At 42.8% G+C, this 22,730-nt stretch overlaps 3 protein-coding genes across 6 annotated transcripts in view; 1 reads left to right on the top strand and 2 right to left on the bottom strand.

Annotated features, from left to right (window-relative positions):
- adam9 (ADAM metallopeptidase domain 9) overlaps nt 1–5,703 on the bottom strand; it is a 28,219-nt gene extending 22,516 nt beyond the window's left edge. For both annotated transcript variants that reach the window (XM_017468657.3, XM_017468659.3), the window contains exons 1-2: nt 5,303–5,703; nt 1,397–1,497 (exon numbers count right to left, since the gene is read on the bottom strand). In XM_017468657.3, coding sequence (XP_017324146.1) covers nt 1,397–1,497; nt 5,303–5,372 — 171 coding nt within the window. In that variant the 5' untranslated portion in view covers nt 5,373–5,703. The remainder of the gene's footprint in view (nt 1–1,396; nt 1,498–5,302) is intronic.
- Nucleotides 5,704–7,442: 1,739 nt separating this feature from the next.
- Nucleotides 7,443–10,305, top strand: nudt18 (nudix (nucleoside diphosphate linked moiety X)-type motif 18). Its single transcript, XM_017468641.3, has 4 exons — nt 7,443–7,530; nt 8,034–8,221; nt 8,304–8,517; nt 8,895–10,305. The coding sequence occupies exons 2-4, from the start codon at nt 8,060–8,062 to the stop codon at nt 9,503–9,505; spliced, it is 987 nt and encodes a 328-aa protein (XP_017324130.1). The 5' UTR covers nt 7,443–7,530; nt 8,034–8,059; the 3' UTR covers nt 9,506–10,305.
- A 7-nt stretch (nt 10,306–10,312) lies between these two features.
- fhip2b (FHF complex subunit HOOK interacting protein 2B) lies at nt 10,313–21,283 on the bottom strand. 3 transcript variants are annotated; one of them, XR_008396406.1, is made up of 18 exons: nt 21,096–21,283; nt 19,383–19,461; nt 18,777–18,946; nt 18,528–18,632; nt 17,570–17,689; nt 17,306–17,473; nt 16,992–17,188; nt 15,931–16,048; nt 15,748–15,824; nt 14,545–14,743; nt 14,281–14,450; nt 14,059–14,181; nt 13,882–13,972; nt 13,461–13,604; nt 13,227–13,367; nt 12,674–12,774; nt 11,232–12,181; nt 10,313–11,172 (listed from the first exon to the last, which is right to left on the bottom strand). XR_008396406.1 is itself a non-coding variant. In XM_017468638.3 (17 exons), exons 1-17 carry the CDS (start codon nt 21,144–21,146, stop codon nt 12,061–12,063), a joined length of 2,175 nt encoding a protein of 724 aa, XP_017324127.1. In that variant the 5' UTR covers nt 21,147–21,283; the 3' UTR covers nt 10,313–12,060. The 3 variants fall into 3 exon arrangements, 2 of the variants coding, with proteins under 2 accessions (XP_017324127.1, XP_017324128.1); XM_017468638.3 differs by having other exon boundaries at nt 10,313–12,181; XM_017468639.3 differs by lacking the exons at nt 14,281–14,450; nt 14,545–14,743 and having other exon boundaries at nt 10,313–12,181.
- Nucleotides 21,284–22,730: the final 1,447 nt, after the last annotated feature.

Raw genomic sequence — 22,730 nt, 5'->3', positions numbered from 1 at the left:
GCAAGCCGAAGCACTTTTAAACAGCACTTAAACATCCTCCATTTTAAGGACTTCCTCACGACTCTCTCGTCACTTTACGCCGCTTTATTCCCCCGTTATCAGAACTCGTTTCTTTTTCGAAAGAATTCCCGATAAACGTTCGACTTGTGTGACTGGACGTGGCGGGAAGTAATTAAAACGTGCATGGAGTGAGCTGTTAACAGTTTTGCAGTTTACGTCTCACATTTAATTCACGATCACAAGCCAGATTTTACTGACAAATGCTTAGCTAGTGAACCTATCGTAGCTAGTTAGCTAAGAAAGGAATAATCAAGTCGATTAATGTCCGTTAACAACAACGACGACGACGTCACAACGAGATTTCTTTTCCCCCCGACAGCAATTTCCCAAATCAATACGATATTTTATTTATCGATGGATGGCGCGTCGGACTTTTTATCCGTTTAGTGTTTCGGAAAAAAAAAGTCGGTTCCTGTTAATGCTAATCTTATAGCAGCTACAAACAGTCGTGATTTGAGCCGTCTGTTACAGAAAACGAAGCCACACCTTCCGACCTCTTCTTGACCAATCAGATTCGAGCTGGTTCGACAGCGCTGTGGTGTCATTATGACTGGTGTAAATGAAACCGTCGTGTAGTTTTACCGTCGGCGATGCGCGGCCCGCGGTGACCGAAAGTGCCGCGAGGCGCTCGAGCGCACGTGGCGTAATAAAGAGGACGGTTAGGACGCTGTCGATGACGAGGTTCCGTCCTAAAGACACGGTGTTATCATCGAGGATCACCCGAGAACACCGCGCGGTCCCCGAGCCTGGATTAAAGTTAGCGTTTTTAGCCGTTTAGGAGAATACACACACGGGAGAATAACTAAACCCCCTGCCATGCAGAACATTTGGTCATGTGATCACGTCCTGATGACGTGACAGAAGTTGATGAAGACTTTCAAGCAACCTGTAAGACCATAAGTCATCTTCCCTCTTTTCGTGATTTATCAGTGAGTGTATTTCCCTTTTCTCAATGTCACAAAGGTGAGTGTGTGTGTGTGTGTGTGTGTGTTCTGTGATGCCCAGCATGACTCTGGCATAGGAAGTCTTCTATTAACTAGGCTCCCGCTGACTGGGCATCTGGACAAAGCAGATGGTTCCTGTAGAATTATCTTACACACACATATATAAATACACACACACACACACACACCCCACTGGAAAGAGAGAAAGAGAGAGAGGAGGTGGAGGACGGATATGAGAGAGAGTGGGATGCATGAAGAGAGTGATGACTGAGTGTGTGGGAGGATCGTGACCTCGTAGTTGTGGTCATAATTACACACTTACTATACAAACTACACAATCTTTTTATTACGTAAACCTAATTAAGGAGGGGGGAGGGGGAGTGGGGCTTCACCTTATCCGAAACGGAGCCGTCCTGCTCTCTCCTGTGTCTGCCGATGCGTTTCGGGATGCTCACTTCATACGAAGAGAACTGGGACGTCTGAGAAGCCGAACCTACGAACATAGGGGGGGGGGGGGGGGGGGGGTAAATAAATAATCTACGGAATAAAACATTTACAGGGGGAGTGCAATCATAGGAAAATAACCAATGACGGTGGTGGTGTGATCAGGCTCAACATGAGCCAGAGTTACTTTTACCACCATGACAAGTGTTTTATTTCTCCAACACTCAGCAATTTGCCAGTGTTTATATAATGTCGTACTTTTTATCCGTTTATAGTTACATTTATGTCCGTTCCTGTGATCGTTTCTTTTGTTGTCGCGGCGGTAAATAGCTGTTCCCTCACCAGTCTCTCATTTTTTTCTCCCTCTCTTCAAGTGGCAGAGAAACTACAAACTTTGGTTCGTTTTTGCTGATCAATCGGCACTGATAGCAGAAATACTTTTTCCCGATCGCGTCCGTCGCGAGAGCGGCCGAGAAGCGTGCTCTGTCATTATTATATGGTACGAGAGCGGCCTCTACAGGTGAAATAATGTGTTTATAACGTGTTATTTGAAGTGTTTTTTGATTCATTTTGGACGTGTCTATTTTTATCTGTTATTCGGCGTGTTCCTTTTTGGTTCAGTTTGGATGTGTATCTTTTATTTACTTTAATATTTATTAATAGTTATTATATATTGATATTCACTATCAATCCACTATCGGTCGACCTATAATCTAAAAAAATTCACACTTACGTAAATATTATTTCAGGCTTGAACCAAATGGTGCAAGTTTGCGTTTTCTGCCCAAAAACTTCTAGATAATAAAGGGGATTTAATACCGAGTGCACACTACAGGATCCTCCGAATCGCTGACCCTCTCCTCTCACACTACAGGATCCTCCGAATCGCTGACCCTCTCCTCTCACGCTACAGGATCCTCCGAATCGCTGACCCTCTCCTCTCACACTACAGGATCCTCCGAATCGCTGACCCTCTCCTCTCACGCTACAGGATCCTCCGAATCGCTGACCCTCTCCTCTCACACTACAGGATCCTCCGAATCGCTGACCCTCTCCTCTCACGCTACAGGATCCTCCGAATCGCTGACCCTCTCCTCTCACACTACAGGATCCTCCGAATCGCTGACCCTCTCCTCTCACGCTACAGGATCCTCCGAATCGCTGACCCTCTCCTCTCACGCTACAGGATCCTCCGAATCGCTGACCTCCTCTCACACTACAGGATCCTCCGAATCGCTGACCTCCTCTCACACTACAGGATCCTCCGAATCGCTGACCCTCTCCTCTCACACTACAGGATCCTCCGAATCGCTGACCCTCTCCTCTCACACTACAGGATCCTCCGAATCGCTGACCTCCTCTCACGCTACAGGATCCTCCGAATCGCTGACCCTCTCCTCTCACACTACAGGATCCTCCGAATCGCTGACCCTCTCCTCTCACACTACAGGATCCTCCGAATCGCTGACCCTCTCCTCTCACACTACAGGATCCTCCGAATCGCTGACCTCCTCTCACACTACAGGATCCTCCGAATCGCTGACCTCCTCTCACACTACAGGATCCTCCGAATCGCTGACCCTCTCCTCTCACGCTACAGGATCCTCCGAATCGCTGACCCTCTCCTCTCACACTACAGGATCCTCCGAATCGCTGACCTCCTCTCACACTACAGGATCCTCCGAATCGCTGACCCTCTCCTCTCACGCTACAGGATCTGGAACCGCAGACCAGCGCACTAATCCCGAAATCCCACTTTCACAGATAAAATAAATAGGAGAGGTGTCGATCACCTGACTTTGTCACTATTCTGTATGGAATTAAGAAAAGAAAAGAAAAAACGAAAATGTTGAGGAAATATCGGTTATGGAGACGCAGGTAGCGAGGATTCGTCTGTTCTGCACAAGAGAACTGGAGGTAAAACTAAGCAGCTATTTTTATACCTGTGCATGGTGTTTGTTTGTTTTGCTCTTCCTAACGACCGTTTTTGGGTACGTCAAGCCACGTAACTTCTTACGGAAGCGATGTTATTGCGAGTACAAACAGATGATAAACTGGATTCAGGGATCTGCTGCGCGTGTCCGTAGACCAATCGGATTCTCGTTGGCTGTTTCTCAACGACAGCCAAAGATCTCGCTACTGGATGAAGAGGGGATCGCGCTATGTGGTTTGTCGGCAAGAAACTCGAACATGGTTGAAAACATCAGCGCTTCAGAGACCCAAAATTAGAAAGAAACAGAGTTAAAATCGTGTTAAACGGTCCTATTAATGATTAAATAGGAGCAATATTATAACAGAGATCTTAGTAAAAAATGTGTGCTCAAAGTTATAATAAAATACTATTACTACTACTACTACTAATAATAATAATAATAATACTAGCACTATTAATAATAATAATAATAATAATAATCACATCACTGAACTTTAATCAGAAAGATTCTAGCAACAGTTTGTGCAATACGGGCTACTGATATTTAAGATTATTACGTCGACAGCCTCAGGAATTGATCTATATCAAATATCAGATTGTTTAGCCTATAAATGTTCCCAGTCCCTATTTTTCCTGATTCTGTGAAAACTCTAATGGGAACTTCTTAGCGTACTGAAAGCATTTATCTTTGTAGAAAGGGGGGGGGGGGGGGGGGCTCATACTTTTGCACTGTACTGTATGCACTGTATCTGTGCATTAGCATGGGAAAATGATGACCCTTTATTTATTTACTCAAGACTGAGCTGGGAAGCTTTAACGTTACGGTCTGGGTTACACAGGGTTACCCCTCACTCCCAAAGCGGGAACGATATCCGACATCACCACATTTCCCACCAGCGTGAAAAAGTTTGCAACTGGATCTGACCGAATCGCACGCACACACACACACACACACACACACACACACACACACATAATACACCCCCGATACAATGTAAACAAACAGATTACAAGATAAAACAATTATAGAAAGAAAAAAGCGTTTATAAGCGTAGCTGTTATGACGCAAGTGATAACAGGAACGAATACCAATGTAACTATAAATAGATAAAAAAAAAGTATGACGCGTCTCGTGTGGTTCTTTAAATGAATAAGAAGTCCCTTATCATACTAGACACTCTCTCGAGGTCACACCCCCTTCCGAATCTTAACGAACCCGACAGTTGCTTCACAAACTAACTAAATACGGAGAACGAAGATGTTAAAAGCGCAACAGTCGATTTTTTTAATACCTTACATGTACAAATAACCTGGAAGATATGTAGATGATTTAAAAAAAATTTTTTTTTAACATTTTTAAAACACCCAGTTGTGGAATAAGACACTACACTCTAAGGACCACCAAAGACCGTGAGGGCGGAGCTTCATGAAATGTCATCGGGAATCATTCAAATGTCGAACCCACCTCACTATTCAAAAAAAAAAAAAAAAGACTAATCTTACCCAAAGCACCTTTAACGAGAACCACTGGAAGACGAGATGCTGCTCTAGAGCAAGACCCGCCCTGGGGGCGGGAAGTATACCCCCTAGGGAGCATGTGATTGGACGAACACATGGCTAGTACAGGATGAGCCCCATGTTTCAACGTTTCTCAAAAGAGACAAAAATATATTTAAAAAAAAAAAAAAAGATACTTTTTAAAAACGCAAAAACTTTAGAGAAGAGAAATGAAATTATTCTGGTTTGGGTTTCGTGAATAAATAGAGAAATAAAAGGTGCGATTTGTTGTCCCAGGACCACTTAAGACAGGTATTTGGGAACTGTACCTGAGCTATGACATGTAAATAAAACGATTATAACTTGCCTTCTATTAGTTGTGATGAAAAGTAAACACTACAGCTACCTGCTTGTGTCTCCTTACCTCCAGTGCTGTCGAAGAGTACAAATACCACACATATTATCTGGAGGTGAGAAGATAAAACCACAGCCATGGCATGTACACACACTTTTCTTGCCAGTCAGGTTGTTTCGTGTTTTTCTCCAGGCTTCAGGGGTCATAAACACTCCTCTTCCATATAACGCGCCTGTAAAAGGGGAAGAAATCTGTCAACTATCTGCTCATTTTCTCTTAGTTTGCCTTCGTGGACACTTCCTTATTAAACAGATACGAGTTCCTCTTTACAAATGAATGCTTTGCAAAGTAATCCGCTCATCAATGGCGCAGTTGTTGCGCCTAAATCCGACAGAAATACCCGCTTGAGTCAGGGATCTATGTAGTACGCTGGTTTCCGAGGTAGCCCTACTACACAGGTCCAGACTGCGCATGCGCACGGAATCACTTCTTCCGATAATCCCCGCCTCCTGTACTGTGCTACGATTGGCTGCTAGGAGGCGCGGCCGTGTTCTGATTGGACAGCGCATGTCACCGTAGAAACTACAGAAAAGCTGGTGTCGCTGTTACAGCGTTAAAGGTGCAATAGACTGTTTGTTTTACTTTAAAAAGTTAGTTTGAAAAAACAAAACAAAACAGAAAATTGCAAAATATATAGAGAAAAGAGAAAAATACTAGTGTAAGCCATGACTTCAGAACTAAAAAGTATTATATGTATTATGAGTAAACCCATTTGGAAAACTGACTTCCGGTCCGGAAGCCTTGGCTGCGTCCCGATTCGACCTACTTATACTATGCACTAAAAGTGTACTCTTTTTGAGTACATACTTTTGAGTGTGTGCAAGTACTAGGACATAAAACTGCGATGTTGTGGACAACTGCAAAAAAATGTCTTTCGTTTATTTTCAGATTAATCTTGCATTATTAAGACATTAATAAGAGTCCATCCATCCACCAATTTTCTATACCGCTTATCCTACAGGGTCACGGAGAACCAGGCCTATCCCAGGGAGCATGGGGTTCAAGGCGGATATATTCAAGAAATATTACAAGATAACCACTTAACTACGTTTTACTGCTGAAGCCGCCGCCATTTTGAGCATTTCCGCATGATGTTGCGTCGGAGTCCACAGTAATTTCCTAGTTTTTCCTAGTACAGTTTAAAGTTGCGATTACGAGTTCGACGAGGATCCATGTGGTCAGAATCCCGTCGTAATTACAGAAATTACGACATGGCGTCAAAGATACTTTGATCACATTTCAATGACGTCCCTGTTGTGAACGCTATATCAGTGGTTTTCAAAGTGGGGGCCGTGGCAAGCCCATCCCTCCCACTAGTGTGTTTTCTCTTTCTCACGCTCAGACAACCACACACACACACACACACACACACACACACACAATCAATTCCTAATGAAATGTAATGTAAAGATGTAAGATGTAAATATTAATTTAAAAAAGGGGGATATATTCAGAAGTCTTTGTATTTTTAATGTGTTTTAAAGGCATCTTGCAAAAGGGGAGCCTCGGAAAAAATGTTAATGCCATTTGGGGGGCCTTGCCCTGGAAAAGTTTGAGAACCCCTGCGCTATATGATAACACAGACATGTATTTATTGTCCTGCACTCCTTGTCTCACACTCTTGAGTAGTGCGTGTTATTGTGTAGTCTTGCATACTGTTCTGTGTTGCACCATGGTCCTGGAGAAACATTTAATTCAGATGGATACTAGCTATATAGAATCAATACAATAAAAAAAAAAAAAAAAACTTGATTTGACTTGAAATTGAAATTTCCACACTGGTAGCTACACAAATGCAGTGTCCCACTTTAACCCAGTTAAAATTTAACTCAGTTAACTTCTAATTTCTCTCACAATACCATTCTATAGCGGGAGGAAACATCACAAAAGTGTCATTAATGTCTGTATAGATGTAGATGTTGTCTGAAGATGGAACTAGAGTACATCATTAGGCTGTTGGGAATGTTAGGGGTAGTCGAAAATTCTCGAAGTTATGTAACTCTTGTATATCCGTCAAATAATTAATTTGTGGTTTGTACTATACTTTATCATTATGCCGAAAATATACGTTTTTAAACGTTTTGATACTCTATATTGTTCCTCCATGAATCCTGTATCTACACAGAATATTAAGTTGTTCGTTTATAAATCGGATGAATAATTTTACCCCGGTCCCTTACGTTTCAGCCAATCACAGCGCAGGAGTCTCAGTTCCTGTATTGCTGCACGTTTATACTGTAAGTACCGTATAAATATGATTAAATGTGATCTTTTTCGATTTTTATACACTTGAATACACACAGACGTATATATTTATGATGATACACTACCATAACCTGACTACAAAGACTACACTTTGCGTGAATGTTCAGACGTTAGTTTATGCTAGCGCTAATGTTTTGCTAGTTAGCGCTAGCTTCTTCTTTTAGTAGTCCGCTGAACTTTGAACTACATGTTCCGTAGAGCATCAATGGGGACCAATCAGATGTAGCGCTGTCATCCGGGTAGCATTTTGAGTATCGAAACCATAGCGGGCTAGTTATTTATTTAATTTATTTATTTTGACTTTTTTTCTGGTTTAAATGTACTTGAATTTAAACACCAGATGAAAATCTTTTTTTTTTTTTTTTTTTTTTTAAAAGTAATTTAAAAAAAAAAAAAAAAGACTGAAATGAAGTAGGGAATTTACTTCCGGGATCGGTGTGACACTGTATGACGTCATTTATCGACTTTGTTTTAGTCTCCAGTGAGCCTCCAGCACGCAGGATGGACTCCGTGGACGAAGATGTGGAGGAAAAGGTGGAGAAGATGCTGAACGGAGAAGGGCTAGAGGTTCTCGACATCGATGCTGTGCCTGATCACGTGCAGGCTGTAACCCTGAAAAAAAACATCTGCTACATAGTGAGCGCTGTCATCTTCAACTCTGAGGTGAGGATCATTAGCATATACATATAAGGCAAATATGCATCATGTTGCAGTGACGGTGACTCTGCGTGCGTGCGTGTGGTAGGGCCAGGTGCTGATGGTGCAGGAAGCGAAGAGGGAGTGTTACGGTCTCTGGTACCTCCCCGCGGGCCGCATGGAGGCGGGTGAGAGCATCCACGAAGCTCTGCGCAGGGAGGTGAAAGAAGAGACGGGGTTTGAGTGTGAGCCAATCACCATGCTGCTGGTGCAGGAACAAGGGCGGCAGTGGATCCGCTTCGCCTTCCTCGCCAAGGTCACAGGTCAGCGCCCGGGGCGTCGGCATGTACAACTGGTAGCTGTAGGAGTGTGAGCAGTATTTTGGACAGGATTCTGCCTCAACTTTAGATAATAGCATCTACCAATATTAATACGATTTATAAGTAGGTCTGTTAAAAAACTGCCGATTATTTAACGCAATTATTTCATTCTTCTCTTATGCTCACTGCTTCGCTCAGTCTGTAGACCCAGGTCATCACTTCAGCTATTAAAAGATATATAAAGATATCATTCGTTCCCCATGTCCATGGAAAAACACTGTATGAAAGGAGTTATTTTCGGTTGAACCTAGAGTTAAGTGCTAAGTGAGGAAGTGCTTGAAGAGGGTGTAATAGGAACGCTTCCTCTCTCTGTCCACTAGGGGGCCGCCTGAAGACGCCGTCCGAGGCCGACTTGGAGTCGCTGCAGGCTCGGTGGTGGGACCGCGAGGCTCCTCTTCCTCTGCGCAGCCAGGACATTCTGTGCCTTATCGACGCCGGGCTGAGATATCGTCAGAAGCCTTGGTTCCCCGTTTCTCACCCTGTGAACTTGCCTTGCTCTGTAGTGTGTCAGAGGCAGCTCCTGATCTTCGGCTGCGAGGAGCGAATATGGCTGCTCCTCGCTAAGCACGCGACCGATCCGGAGACGCGGACTCGTTTTCCCGTGACCGTCTCACAGAAAGGGTATTCGGTTAAATGTGCGGGGCAGAGACTCGTCCGAGAGTGCATGCGCTCGAGGGATCACGAGCTGCACGTGAATGTGCACGGGATTCTGGGAGTGCAGCACGACGGCAGAGTCCTGGGCCGGTCGGATGGGATCTGTTTCAATACGCTCGCCACTCTGGAGCGTTCAGGCGAGGGGGCGGAGCTCAGCAGCCTGCCGCTTTTGGACAGCAAGGGATACACATGGCACGAAGTGACCGATCAGAGCCTGAAAGGGAAGATACTGAGGAGGATAAAAGACAGATCGTTCCTGCCCATGCACAGTCTCTAACGAACGACTAATTCATTAACAACAACAGATATAATCCGATGACCGGTTCACGCTGCTTTCCGACACGCGCTACAGTCATCCGCGTGCTTCAGCTGTCGCGGTGCGACGGTGTGTGAAACGTGCGATTACGTTCACGCGTATATGCTTTCAACACTCCAACCTGAACAGAACTGCAAAACCTGTTTACTCATAAACATTCGAGCTAGAACACTAGCATTCTCTAGATCTGCGGTATTCAACAAAAAAAATTTGTGAACGGATAAGAAGTCAACAACGGTTAACGTTTAATGCTTAGCCATTAGTGATTATTTTAAGGCTACGAGTAAGACAAAACAGTTCAACATGGTTGTATTTGCTGTCCGGTGTCAAAAGCAGCTACTAACCGTTTATTAACTCTTAAAGACAGTGTTCTGTGTCTGTAGTTGTGACACAGTGTTGAAAGGTTTGCACAGAGGTGTAGAGAGCCAATCAGAGTGCAGCGTTTAAGATCCTGAAGGTCGCAGCCAGAAAAGTGTACGAAATGCATCGCAGTCCATGTCCTGTGGGCGGAGCATCCGAGTACACTACCGGTCAAAAGTTTAGACACACTCAGTCTTTATTTTGATTTATTCCTGCCACATTTTAGAATAATAATAAAGTCATCAAAACTCTGGAGTAACACAAATGGAAGTATGGGAATTATGTTCAGATCCGGATTAAAAATGCCGGGGTTTTCCTTTGAGCACTGTGACGCGTGGTGAGGAAAATGTATCAGGCATGATATACACGTTTCTGTCTTGTAATAAATCATTTTACTGATACAGCGAGTGTCGTGATTATCATCTTTATATTGTCCATGTTTACACAGATCTCTGAGAACATCTTAATTAACGTCACAGCGATAAGGACTGAGACTCTTTTTAGGGAAAAAAAAAATGAATAGAGTGAAAAAGAGAGGAATCGGAAGACGAAACGCACGACCAGACGTATCTGCAGACTTACTGTTTGGGTCAGCTACGTAACATTAAAACACATCAGATAATTATTAAATATCCATATGTAACGTATCACACGTAATAAAGACTTTTTTCCGTACTCAATTCAAAGCCTATGATAATAATAATATAATATAAATAATAATATAAGACTTAACTAATGCGCAGAAATGGCTCAAGTCTCCTAAACACTTCTGTGATATGATCATGATACTTAAACGTTAAACACGCATTAAAGCTGATAATTCTGCTGTCGCTATGGGAAACTCGATGACACGAAGGTGAGATGTGATATGGCTCAGGATCCTCCAAACTCTAGACTTTTTTTTTTTTTGTTCTTGGTGTTATGTTTCCCCCTTACCTCAAATGTAGCTCACTAACTAACTGATAATCAGTTATACGATATAACTTAATATACAATGTGCAAAATGTTTTAGCATGAACGCTTCAATTCGATACGGTCGCTACCCGTGCCTATTCTGTACTCTTTGGGATTAGGCTGCCTAGATAAGGCAGCGTTTATGGGCAGCCGATTAAGCGTGTGCATTATCTATTTCATGACGTGTGCAGATAAAGGTGATCTTCTCTACCACACTAGATTATTGCTCTGTTCCAGCTAAGTACGTCAAGTACCCCTTGCTGCAGAAACAAAAGTCCAGGGGGTGGACATAGACCTGATCTAGCTCCTTCTACCTGTGCAGACTCGAATCAAAAGTCCAGGGGTGGAGTTAGATCGATCCAGCTCCTCCTACTTGTGCAGACTCGAATCAAAAGTCCAGGGGGTGGAGTTAGTCCTGATCTAGCTCCTTCTACCTGTGCAGACTCGAATCAAAAGTCCAGGGGGTGGAGTTAGACCTAATCCAGCTCTTAATACTTGTGCAGACTCGAACAAAAAAGTCCAATAGGTGTCGGAACTCAGTGTTTCAGGCTGGATAAGTGTGTGTGTTGTTTTGTGTTGTCCCACGGCTTAGGGTTAGGTTTATAGGAGGAGTTGCATCAGGTCCATTTCAACCTCCTGGACGTTTGATTCAGCAGCAAGGATTATCTTGACTATGCCGCTTAAATTTCTATGGAAAAATGTGCATTCATGGATTTGATCAAATTAGAATAACTGTAATTTTGGTTAAAAAAAAAAAAATCTAAAAATAATAGTTTTGTCATGATTTCTGTGTATAAAAATACACATTATTAATACTAAATAAGGCCACTGCATCTTCATCACTTTTGGACAGATATGACAATAATATTCGGAGCCATTTTTCTCAGTTTTAGCGTTAGTGTAGTGACTGAGACGAAGAACTCGCCTGGATCACTTTAAATATTTTACCTACTATAGAAGCTGAAAGTCATTCGTTATCATCGTTCATCCAGTCAGTTCCTGACTGTTTTAAAGGCACCACGTGTCTCTTAGTCTTCAAAATGGCTGGAGAAAAGCAGTCAAGTCCAACCACGTTTGACCATCAACGAGGCAACGGTACCGACCCTTAGCGGTAGTGACCCATACCACAGTGTATTGTACCCTGCGTTGACAGTCCTGCGTTCCTCTGAAGCACCTGAAGTTTCACAGCACCCTGTGTTTATTTAAGGGGCCGAGAGATGCTCCTGATCGCCCATGGGAAGTTTGACGAAGGCGATGGCTGCCAGCTCCTTACAGAACTCCTCCAGTACGATCACGCCCTTCAACAGGATACCGTGATCCACTCTGGGGATGGGGGAAATCAGAAACCATACTGTTAAGGGTTTCACTGCTCTTCGAGCGCAATCTCACACAGCGTTGACCAATTAAACAAAAAAAAAAAGTAGGCGGGGCTTATCAACCCATCATCGATAGGATTCGCCATTTAATCAACACCATTTACACCAAGGCTCTGCTGAATTCTCGCTTCTGATTGGTCAGAAAGCAGATCTCTTGTTCTGAACTGTTATTTGTTAAAACCACAAAGTGCATTAACGTGCAGAACAACTATACATAAATGCTGAATAAGTAGATAAACTATTAACAGATGTCGGTTCGTTGTGGTCAAAGATCTCTACGGAGAATGGTTCATTGAACATTTCTGGAAGGAGACTCCAGAGCGAGCGCTTTGTTCCAGTCTCCAGGAGACGTTCGTCCAGTACGCCGAGTCGTTACTTTACGATTGATCGCAAAAAGACTCATCGGGATTGAAGAAAAAAACGAAACACGAGGTCTTACACAGTCTCCTCCTCGAGGCCCGTGAGCTGTTTCCTGACTGTGACGAGTCTCTGGGTGAAGTCTGGGATGTGCTGGATCCTCTGCATCAGCTCGCCGATCACCTACAGGAAGAAACAGGAAGCACGTCGAGAAACGAGTAATGATAATAATAATCAACCTACATTCCTACAGCAACGTATAGATAATACATACAATATGTATAAAACGGACATTCACACCTGTCATGTAACGATATGTAACAATTTGGGAAGAAAAAAAAAAGTAAGTCTAAAATGTTATTTTTTTCAGTACAAACTGATGACTTCTACGTTATCGGGTCAGAACAAAAAAAAAAAAAAAACATTTCAGATTCCCAACCGTTAGTTTTCCAGCCCAAAATGAAATGTTACAGAATCACGTTTGTGAGGACGTCATGTGACGCGTCTCGGCCGAACCCGCTGAGATTTTGAAGCTCCTCCGAATATCGTGGAGTAAGTGTCTAGACTTCTTGTTGCTTTACTCGTAGGGACGGACGATGCAACAGGGAGAGAAGAAAAGAAAAATGCTCACTCACTCGGACGAGCGTAGAGAAGAGCGAGCGAGTGCCGGGGCTCAGGCTAACGTAGGGGTCCAGCAGGTACTCGTGAAGATGAGGGTGGGGAAACGCGGCCAGCCGAGACAGCACCGACGTCACCTGAAGGTTCAGCTCGTATGGCTGAGGGGAAACGATTAGAGTGTATTGAGTTCATGTAGAGAATGTGACGAGTATTTCATCCGGATGAATAGGATGCGGTAACAAAATGGCTACCTGCTCCAGTATGCGTGCTATCCTGTCCAACAGCACTTTGAGGAAGTGCCCTTCGTAGAAGTCTGCGCTGTCGGAGTGGACTCCGATGGGTTTCGGGGCGTCCGGCCAACCCCAGTCCGCAGACACAGCCGAACACTCTTTCAGCTGCGAAATGAGAGAGAGAGAGACTGAGTTAATCTATCAGCATACAGTTATGGACTACTGAAGATGGAATATTTTGTTTAAAAATTCCCAAACGAATTAATGACACCGAACAGCAGCCAGTCGATGACGTTTAGGTCGTATTTTATTATTATATATTTTTGGCGAATATTTTGCTATCCTAGACGATCGAATCGTTAATTAGGAACGTTTTTAAAAAGCAGTTAAAAGTCGCCACGGTAACATATGAGCTTACACGCCGGGTTTCTGTAAGTCTTACCGATGTTAGAGCATCGTGGACGTACGTGTCATATCCCGCTCCTTGTGCATGCTGGGACGTTTTTGCCTCTTGGGGAACTAGACAGAGAAAACTGGGGGGGGGGACAAAACGGGACACTAATACATCAACGATGTACGTGGCAGCGAGAAGAGAACGTCAAATACGAGCTTGCTCTACCTGTTAACGGTTTCAGCTATCTGTGGGCGCGCGCTGGACTTTCTGTCTTCCCGGGACATGGAGAGTAAACGCTCCGAGCCGCTGAACTCGCTGTCTGTGAAGAAAGGATCTTCCTCCATCTCCCTGCCAGAGAAAGAAAGAGAATAATCAGAGTAAGAGAAGATAAACAGTTTTATAGCTTTTTTTTTTTACTGGCTAGTTCCCCCCTGCCCCCCTCCTCACTCTGACTCTTCCAGGAACTCAAGATCAGCTCCTGATCTCTCGTCGACGCCCCCTGAACCCGGCATCCTATAGGAGCGAGTCTCGAGGTTCCGCAGCACCAGGTTGGTCAGGATGAGCTTGTCGGGCTTCTTCAGGAGTTCCTCGAAGAGCCGTAATGTTGCGACGCTAATCTGTGGTTTTGCAATAAAAGGAGCGTTAGGTTTCAACGGAGAACGCGACAGGGGGAAAAAAATAACGTTTTGGCGATGAACCGTCATCAGACACCTCGTCTGAGATGTGGTCGCAATGCTTGATGAGATGGTAGCGTAGCACGTGTGAGTGCGGGGGCGTGGCGGTCTGCTGCTCCCGGTGCGTGTCGCCGCCTAGCAGGAAGTGCACCAGCTCGTGCAGAAGGACGGCGGAGCGTATGTGATGGACGCAGCGTGACAGGAGAGCCGTGTGGACCAGAACGCCAACCTCGGACCTGCGTAATTCCACACACGGCAAGATTTCACTTAATTCATAACAGAAGTTTCCTTCTGACTGACTGACTGACTGAACATCACTCAACGTCACAATCAGTTTAAAACGTTTACGTTTCCTAGGCAACCCAAAATTTCAACCCACATAATCTTGAATATATTTTCCCGCAACATACAGTGAAGCTAAAATCCGAATGGCTTCCTAGTCACTATATACGCTCCCCACGTAGGGTACAACACAAAGGCGTTAGTAATGTACTGCACTGTACGAGCAAGAGAACGTATAAAAGCGACGCACAACCATCGCCTCGCGATAATAAGTGAAAATCTTTTCGGATGGGCGTACAAAATTTTGACGATTTTTACTGGAGATGAAGTACAACCTGAGCTTTAACTCCTGCTTTATTATTCAGTTATTCATTTAACAGCAAGTTATTCGAATGAACTCACGTATTAACTCACTACTAACAGGAAATGAAAGTAGTTAGAAAAGGCAGGAATGTAAATCTGGACCTATCCACGATCGCGGAAAGTAACGCCGTCACCACGAGCGTTCAGCCGAAGCCATCTTCGATTCGCGTGCCTCGAACGCGAGTACAGCTCGTGGTCTCGTTTAGCAACAAACGGCACTCCTGAAACTATTTCGTATGATCGCGATTTCAATTAGTAAACAATTTTGCAAGGGGAAGAAGAAAAAAAATCCGCAACAAAATCGGACTGGATATTATTAGCAAAGTGTATAAAATTTGAAATTCTATGCCAATTTTAAAATGAGCTTAGGTTAAACTGCTCTCCGGCTCATCCGCAGTAAATCTGCGTTTACATAATAAAAAGAAAAGGTAGATTAGGTACGTAGAATGAATATTCCTGCAGCCAAAAACAAAACAACGATAATAGAGCGCTGCAATAACACCATAACGAATGACTTAAAATGACACAACAGTCAATATGACGGGAATTTTAACGGATACAAACATTACCCAGGTGAGACGGTTATTAGACTCACATCTGTAGCAGCTGGGGCTGAACGATTCCAGTAAGCCACTGCTGGTGAAGAGCTCTGGCGAGTTTAACGGCGAGCACCTGAACGCACAGAGAGACCGAGGCGTATTTAACGTACGGAGGATGAATGTATAATACATGTACTACTGCGTTATGATAAAAAAAAAGATCTTGTGTGATTTATTACCTCTGGCGCGTCTTTAATGAGCTGGTCACAGTAGTCGAGCCAGCAGAAGAACTTGTCCACGTGCTCCTGCGCCGGAAACGTCTGGGTTTCCTCCGCGCTGACCGGGGACAACCGAATCCTGTACACGGAAACACGGCGTGCTGATCAATGCTTTTTCTAACAAAGTGAATCGTAATTGTTTTAGGTCTGGGTTTGTAACCTGCGTCTGTTTTTCCATCTGGTAAGTAAGGAATAAAACCCTTGGGATCATGCTGTCACAGGAAATGAATCAACGGTGGCTGGTGTGACGACGCGGCGTTCCTCTTACCGCTCTACAGTTCGACTTTTCCCGTAAAAGCTCGTCCTGTAGTGTTTGATTCCTCTTACACCACAGCGATTACGATTTTTTTCCCCCTCAATTAAAGAACAACGCGTCGTGCTTTTATCCGTTTACGGTTACATCCGACGTCCACGAAGACACTTCCTGTTCTCACGTTATAGCGGCTACGTTACAAACAGTCGTTCCTTCACAAGCCTCTCTCTCTCTCTCGTCCTGAAACATTACAGCTTCACCTCGGACTGTTACAAAGAGCTGACGCTGGAGACTCCTTCCATAAACGTGAAATAAAAGTGTCCTCGCAGGAAATTTAACCCACGGCAACGTTTACACACGATGATTTTTAAAGCTCTTTAGGTGCCGTGGCCATAATACAAGTCCCCGTATGAACTGTTACTATGGAAACAATAACGTATCAACGAATAAGTAATAATAATATTTGAGTAACCTGATTCGCAGACATTCCACAAATTTACTGTACTTATAAACGGATAAAAAGTATGTACCGTTCTTTAGTTAATAAAACAGTGTGATATGTTGGCAATAAAACACTCGGGGTGTTAACGGTGGCTCTACGTCGTTGATTATTTATCTATAACAGCGCATCCCCAAGCATGTTATTCCATATTCCTCAGATTGATATACTATATAATGTAAAATCTTGTATGTTCTAGTCATTTATCCATTTAGAAAGCAATTTTTTGTTTGGTCTTGGTTGCACATGCGCACCCACACCCGTCAATACCTCCACTGTTTGATGGTGTAGCTGTGTATGTCTTCGGGATGGAGTGTGACGGGGATGGCGCCGTAGAGCTCGCACGCTCTCTCTGCTAGAAGGTCACACAGTGGAGTTTCCTCTGCCAGAAGCTTGGACGTGTCCACGTGAGGAACGCTGGTCAGGATTAGCACGCTCTCCATCGCCCGCAAGGCAACGCGGCTTTTCTGACACACACACACACACACAGACAACACACAACGTATCAGCAATCAACTCTTCATTTATACCGTCTGAGGTCGAATTCTTCACCGAGCTAGAAATGAGAACACCCAGGGGCTCACCTGGCTTTTCCCAAGCTGCACGAGGATCCGGATAAAACCCGTGTCTGGCTGGTTCGAGCTCTGCGTGGAAGGGGAAGCCGAGTCCTCTGGACTGGATCCTCCACCGGCTCCTTCCACACCTTCCCCTGACACGGAGCTACATCTCTGAGGCTGGCCTTCTTTATCCGTCTGTGTTGTAAAGGATTTACGTTAAATCAGTGTCTCTCTCTCTCTCTCTCTCTTTACAAATAAAAGAATCACAGGAGCAGAGAAGAACTGACTCACCTCCAGGATGTAGTTGAGGACGTACGGGTCTTTCTTCACACGAGAACAAATGGTAAAAAGAAACAGCGATTCCTCCTTCTCTGTTTGCGAGTCAGGGAGCCCACATAGACGGATCAGCTTCTGTAGTGCAACACCGACACGTGAAAAAGCATTTAAAAATAAATAAATAAATAAATGATCAGCTAACAGATTCAGATACAGAGCTTATAGTAAGCTGTGGCCTCTGTGCCTATCAGTCCCAGTGAAGGAGATGTGGCCTCTGTGTCTGTCATTCCCAGTGAAGAAGGCTTAGCCTTTATGCATGTCAGTGCCAATAAAAGGGGCATGGCCTGTGTGCCCATCAGTCCCAGTGTAGGAGGCGTGGCCTTTATGCATGTCAGTGCCAGTAAAGGAGGCATGGCCTGTGTGCATGTCAGTACCGGTGTAGGAGGCGTGGCCTCTATGCATGTCAGTGCCAGTAAAGGAGGTGTGGCTTCAGTGTCTGTCAGTCCCAGAGTAGGAGGAGTGGCCTCTATGCATGTCCGTGCCAGTAAAGGAGGCGTGGCCTCTGTGCATGTGGTCCTATTGAAGGAGGCGTGGCCTCTATGCATGTCAGTACCAGTGAAGGAGGCGTGGACTCAGTGTCTGTCAGTCCCATTGAAGGAGGCGTGTCCTCTATGCATGTCAGTGCCAGTAAAGGAGGTGTGGTTTCAGTGTGTGTGAGTCCCAGCGAAGGAGGTGTGGCCTCAAACTTTTTGCATTGTGCAGTGCTGCATCAACACATCTCTAACTTGCATTGCTCTGACTCATTGGCCTTTTATATTTCATAAGCTGGCTTATTTATCTTCTATCAAATCGTCTGGGAAAGAGAGCTACACACTCATAGTCCCCAATCCGCATTTATAAATTCTCTTCACTATCACAGAACACTGTTAGTGAATCTTAGCACTAATCGTGTTGGTATCTGGATATCTCTCACCTGTACGGGTCGATACACGTTAATCACATGCAGCATGGGCTTCTGGATCTGCGCCAGGAGTTTGGAGAAAAACAGCAGGACCTGCTGGCTCATTCCAGGAGGATACTGTACAACAAAAAAACATGTTCACTTTGAAGAACAAAGACAAAGACCAGGCTCGCATGGTCTGTTGTACACAGGCATGTGTGCGTGTGTGTGTGTGTGTGTGTGTGTGTGTGTGTGTGTGTGTGTGAGTGTGTGTGTATATACCTGTGCCTTTCCCAGCGTGCACAGTGTCTCCAGCAGTTTGTGTTGGAGCAGGTACTCCATGCATGGCCCTGTCTCCTCCACGTCCTGCTCTCTCTCCTCATACACCAGGATGTCCAGCATCTGCTTCAGTCTCCACGGGATGTCCGTTTGCTTCACCGGCTGCGCCTCATCTATACAACATAAAACAAACAAACAAACAAACAAACAAACAAACAAAGGCCCAACTCGATCTGTGTGTTCTTTCAAAGGAAAGGTCAAAGGTAAAGGTGTTTAACGATACTCAGATAATACGTTACTGTCATTTATACCACTAAGCTGTTGAATTTTCATTGTTTCTATGGTGGCGATTCATTATAGGCTTCAATGCCCAACAGTAAACACATAATAAGCACATTTTAAAGAAAAATGTTCTCATTTAACAAAGATGTTTATAATCTCTGATACGGTGAAGTTTTCTGTGTGGAGACGGTTATTTAACATTAAATCAACGGGAGTTATTTAACATTAATGGAAGGAGTCTCCAGTGTCAGTGCACATCGGGACACGTTTGTATTTAACTTCTCTCTTAATCCCGAGTGCTTCCTGATGTTCTCTCTCCAACCTCACCTGTAGTTTCAATGTAGTAGTTGGTTATTCCTTTCCAGTGATCGACGAAAGAGTCGAGCAGATTTTCTGAAGGCTCTCTCTGAAACAAAGGCAGAACAGAACGCCGATCAGACGTGCGAAAAAGTCCTTGAATTCTCAATCCTGATTGGTCAGAAGGTGTTGATTAATTCTCTACGACAGCAGCTCTGACAATAGTAGCAGCCGTCGGTTTATGTTAATGCGTTCGTTCTAATGCGGTATCGTGTCTGTAGTGACAGCTCTGCATAAATCATCATCTAAATGACTGCTAAAACGGGCTGTTAATTAAGAAAGCAAACGTATAATTGAAGGAGTCTCCAGTGTCAGAGGTTTTTTGTCAGAAGTTTTCCACAACAGGAACGTCTTTAGGACAGGAGATTGTGCTGTTCTGTTACTCTGAAACATGACAAGTTGTGTTTTTAATCCGGAAGTACACCTGTTTTACTATACTGGTTATTTGAAATACTATTGCTACTACCACTATTACTACCACTATTACTACTTCTATCACTACTACTAATATTACTACTACTACTATTACTACTACTTCCACTACTATTACTACCACACTAACTATTACTGCTATTACTACTTCTACTACTACTACTTCTACTACTACCACCACCACTACTAATTACTACTACTATTAATACTTCTACTATTACTACCACACTAATTACTACTGCTATTACTAATACTAATATTACTACTACTTATACTACTTCTAGTACTACTACCACTACGTCTACTACTACCACCACCACTAATTACTACTACTACTTCTAATACTACTACAGCTACCATTACTACTATTATTACCACATTAATTACGTCTGCTATTACTAATACTAATATTACTACTACTTCCACTACTATTACTATTACTAATATTACTCCTACTTCTAGTACAACGTCTAGTACTACTACTACCACTACTATTAATACTATTAACTAATAAAATTACTACTACTGCTCCTGGTACTATTATTAATACCGATACTACTATTACTTCTATTAATACTATTGCTAATACTACTTCTATTACTACCACTGTTACATGTAGTACTACTATTACTATTAATACTGATACTACTACTACATCTATTATTACTAGTTACTGGAACTAACTTATTTTGCAGATGTTCCAGGACACTGAATGTAACTATAAACTGATTAAAAATACCACTACTACTACTAATAATAATAATAAAGTATGACGTGTCATTCTTTAATTAATACAGAACTGGAATCATTGGAAATTGTTGTGGTGTAAGAGGAATAAAACACTGCTGCTGTTGGGAAACAGTTATCTTCCAGGATGGGAACAGTAATGATGCTTCATGCTGTTGATGATTTTTCTATACCAGCACGACACGGAGTGTGTTTCAACCGGATTTATGAACAAAATGAATAAAGCTGACATGAATCTGCTGCATTACTGATTTTAATGTCTTAGAAAGCTAGTTATCCAGCTAACAAGCTAGCAATACAATACACAACATTTAAACTCTTTTTTATTTTTTTAAAGTATTACACAACTCAATCCTGTTCCTTTTCTATAACTTCTCGACTTCTTTATTTGTCTTGTTAAACCTGTCAAGCTTGTTCTTTACACACTTCTCACGGCTAATCAGCTAGCAGCTAACATGCTAGCCTCCAAAAGACCAAAAGTTAAGACTGTATTATATAACTTACTGTTTCCAGGGCCTGCTGGAAAAGAGTCGTCAGTTTATTAAACATATCCATTATAGGATTTTTTTTGTTATTGTTGTTGTTTTGTTTTGTGTCTCAAATTACGAAAATATGACGAGTCACATATTATAACTTTTATCTGCAGCTAAGCCTGAGCTTAGCCAGTTTGTTTGGACACCAGTTCCTTCAACACGTCGGGGGCCGGATCTCAAATGTCGCCACCCTCACTATTGCTGTGCCCTACACAGGGCACGAGCGCGCTGGATTACACACCCTATGTAGTGCACTAAGCGTTTCACAGATATCCATTTGGGATGGGTCTTGTTTATTTGCCGTGTTGTCTCCTCTCTCAGTGCGAGCTGGATAACGTTACAGCAGATAAAAGTCTAGATTAAATTAATCATTAAATGAATGCTTCATGGGGGGTTTTTAAGAGTTGTCTCAAAAGTGTAAAAAAATTAATAAATAAATCAATAAATAAATAAATAAAAACAATTCACTGAATTTCAGATTCAGTATAATTAACGGATGTTTCATGGCGATATAATTAAAGCATTCTGTTTAAATAAAAAAAAAACTAAATAGATAAACACACATAATATAAAACATTTAAATAAATTATCCTAGTTGTTTGAAATGCTACTGATACCAATGCTACTATTACTATGACTACTACTACTACTACTACTACTATTACTATCACGACGACGACTACTACTACTACTACTAATACAATTCAAATTATTAGGGATTAGGGCGCATGATAGACAATTGCCAATTTGGGAATTTCGCCAGGACTCTGGGGTTATACCCCTACTCTTTTATTATATGTGTCCTGGGATTTTTTAATGACGACAGAGAGTCAGGACCTCGGTTTAACGTCTCATCTGAAAGACGGTGCTGTTTTTATAGTATAGTGTCCCCTATATTGTCAATATACTGGGACATTAGTGCCCATACAGACCACATGGTGAGCGCCCCCTGCTGGCCTCACTAATACCACTTCCAGCAGCAACCTTAGTTTTCCCCAGGAGGTCTCCCTCCCATCCGGATACTGTCCAGGCTCAACCCTGCTTCTACCATTACTATCACTGATACTACTGCCACCACTACTAGTAGTCCACTGCTGCTACTACTACTATTACTCTTGCTACTACTATTACTATTAATACTACTACTACTACTACTACTACTACTACTACCAGAACTAATATTGCTGCTACTAGTACTATTACTGCTAATAATAATACTAATACTACTCCTACTACTAGAACTAATATTGTTACTACTACTACTACTACTACCATTAATATTATGAATATTACCACCACCACTACTACTACTACTACTAATAATAATAACAATAATAATAATAATCATCATCATCATCATCATAATATAGCTACTACTAATACTACTACTCTAATACTACTAATACTACTACTGCCACTGTTACTACTATTACTACTACTACTAGTAATATTACTACTACTACTACTAATCCTACTACCACTAATACTACCACTTCCACTAATTTTCATAAGAGACAATAGTAAAAAAAACTTTTTTTATAACAAAATAAAACTTTAATCCTATGTTTAAAAGATGTAGCAGGCATTACAACAAAAAATAACTTAC

Source organism: Ictalurus punctatus, chromosome 5 (genome assembly GCF_001660625.3).
Source record: "Ictalurus punctatus breed USDA103 chromosome 5, Coco_2.0, whole genome shotgun sequence".
NCBI lineage: Eukaryota > Metazoa > Chordata > Actinopteri > Siluriformes > Ictaluridae > Ictalurus > Ictalurus punctatus.
The sequence above is the reverse complement of the archived record's forward strand: the minus strand, read 5'-3'. Positions and strand labels throughout refer to the sequence as shown.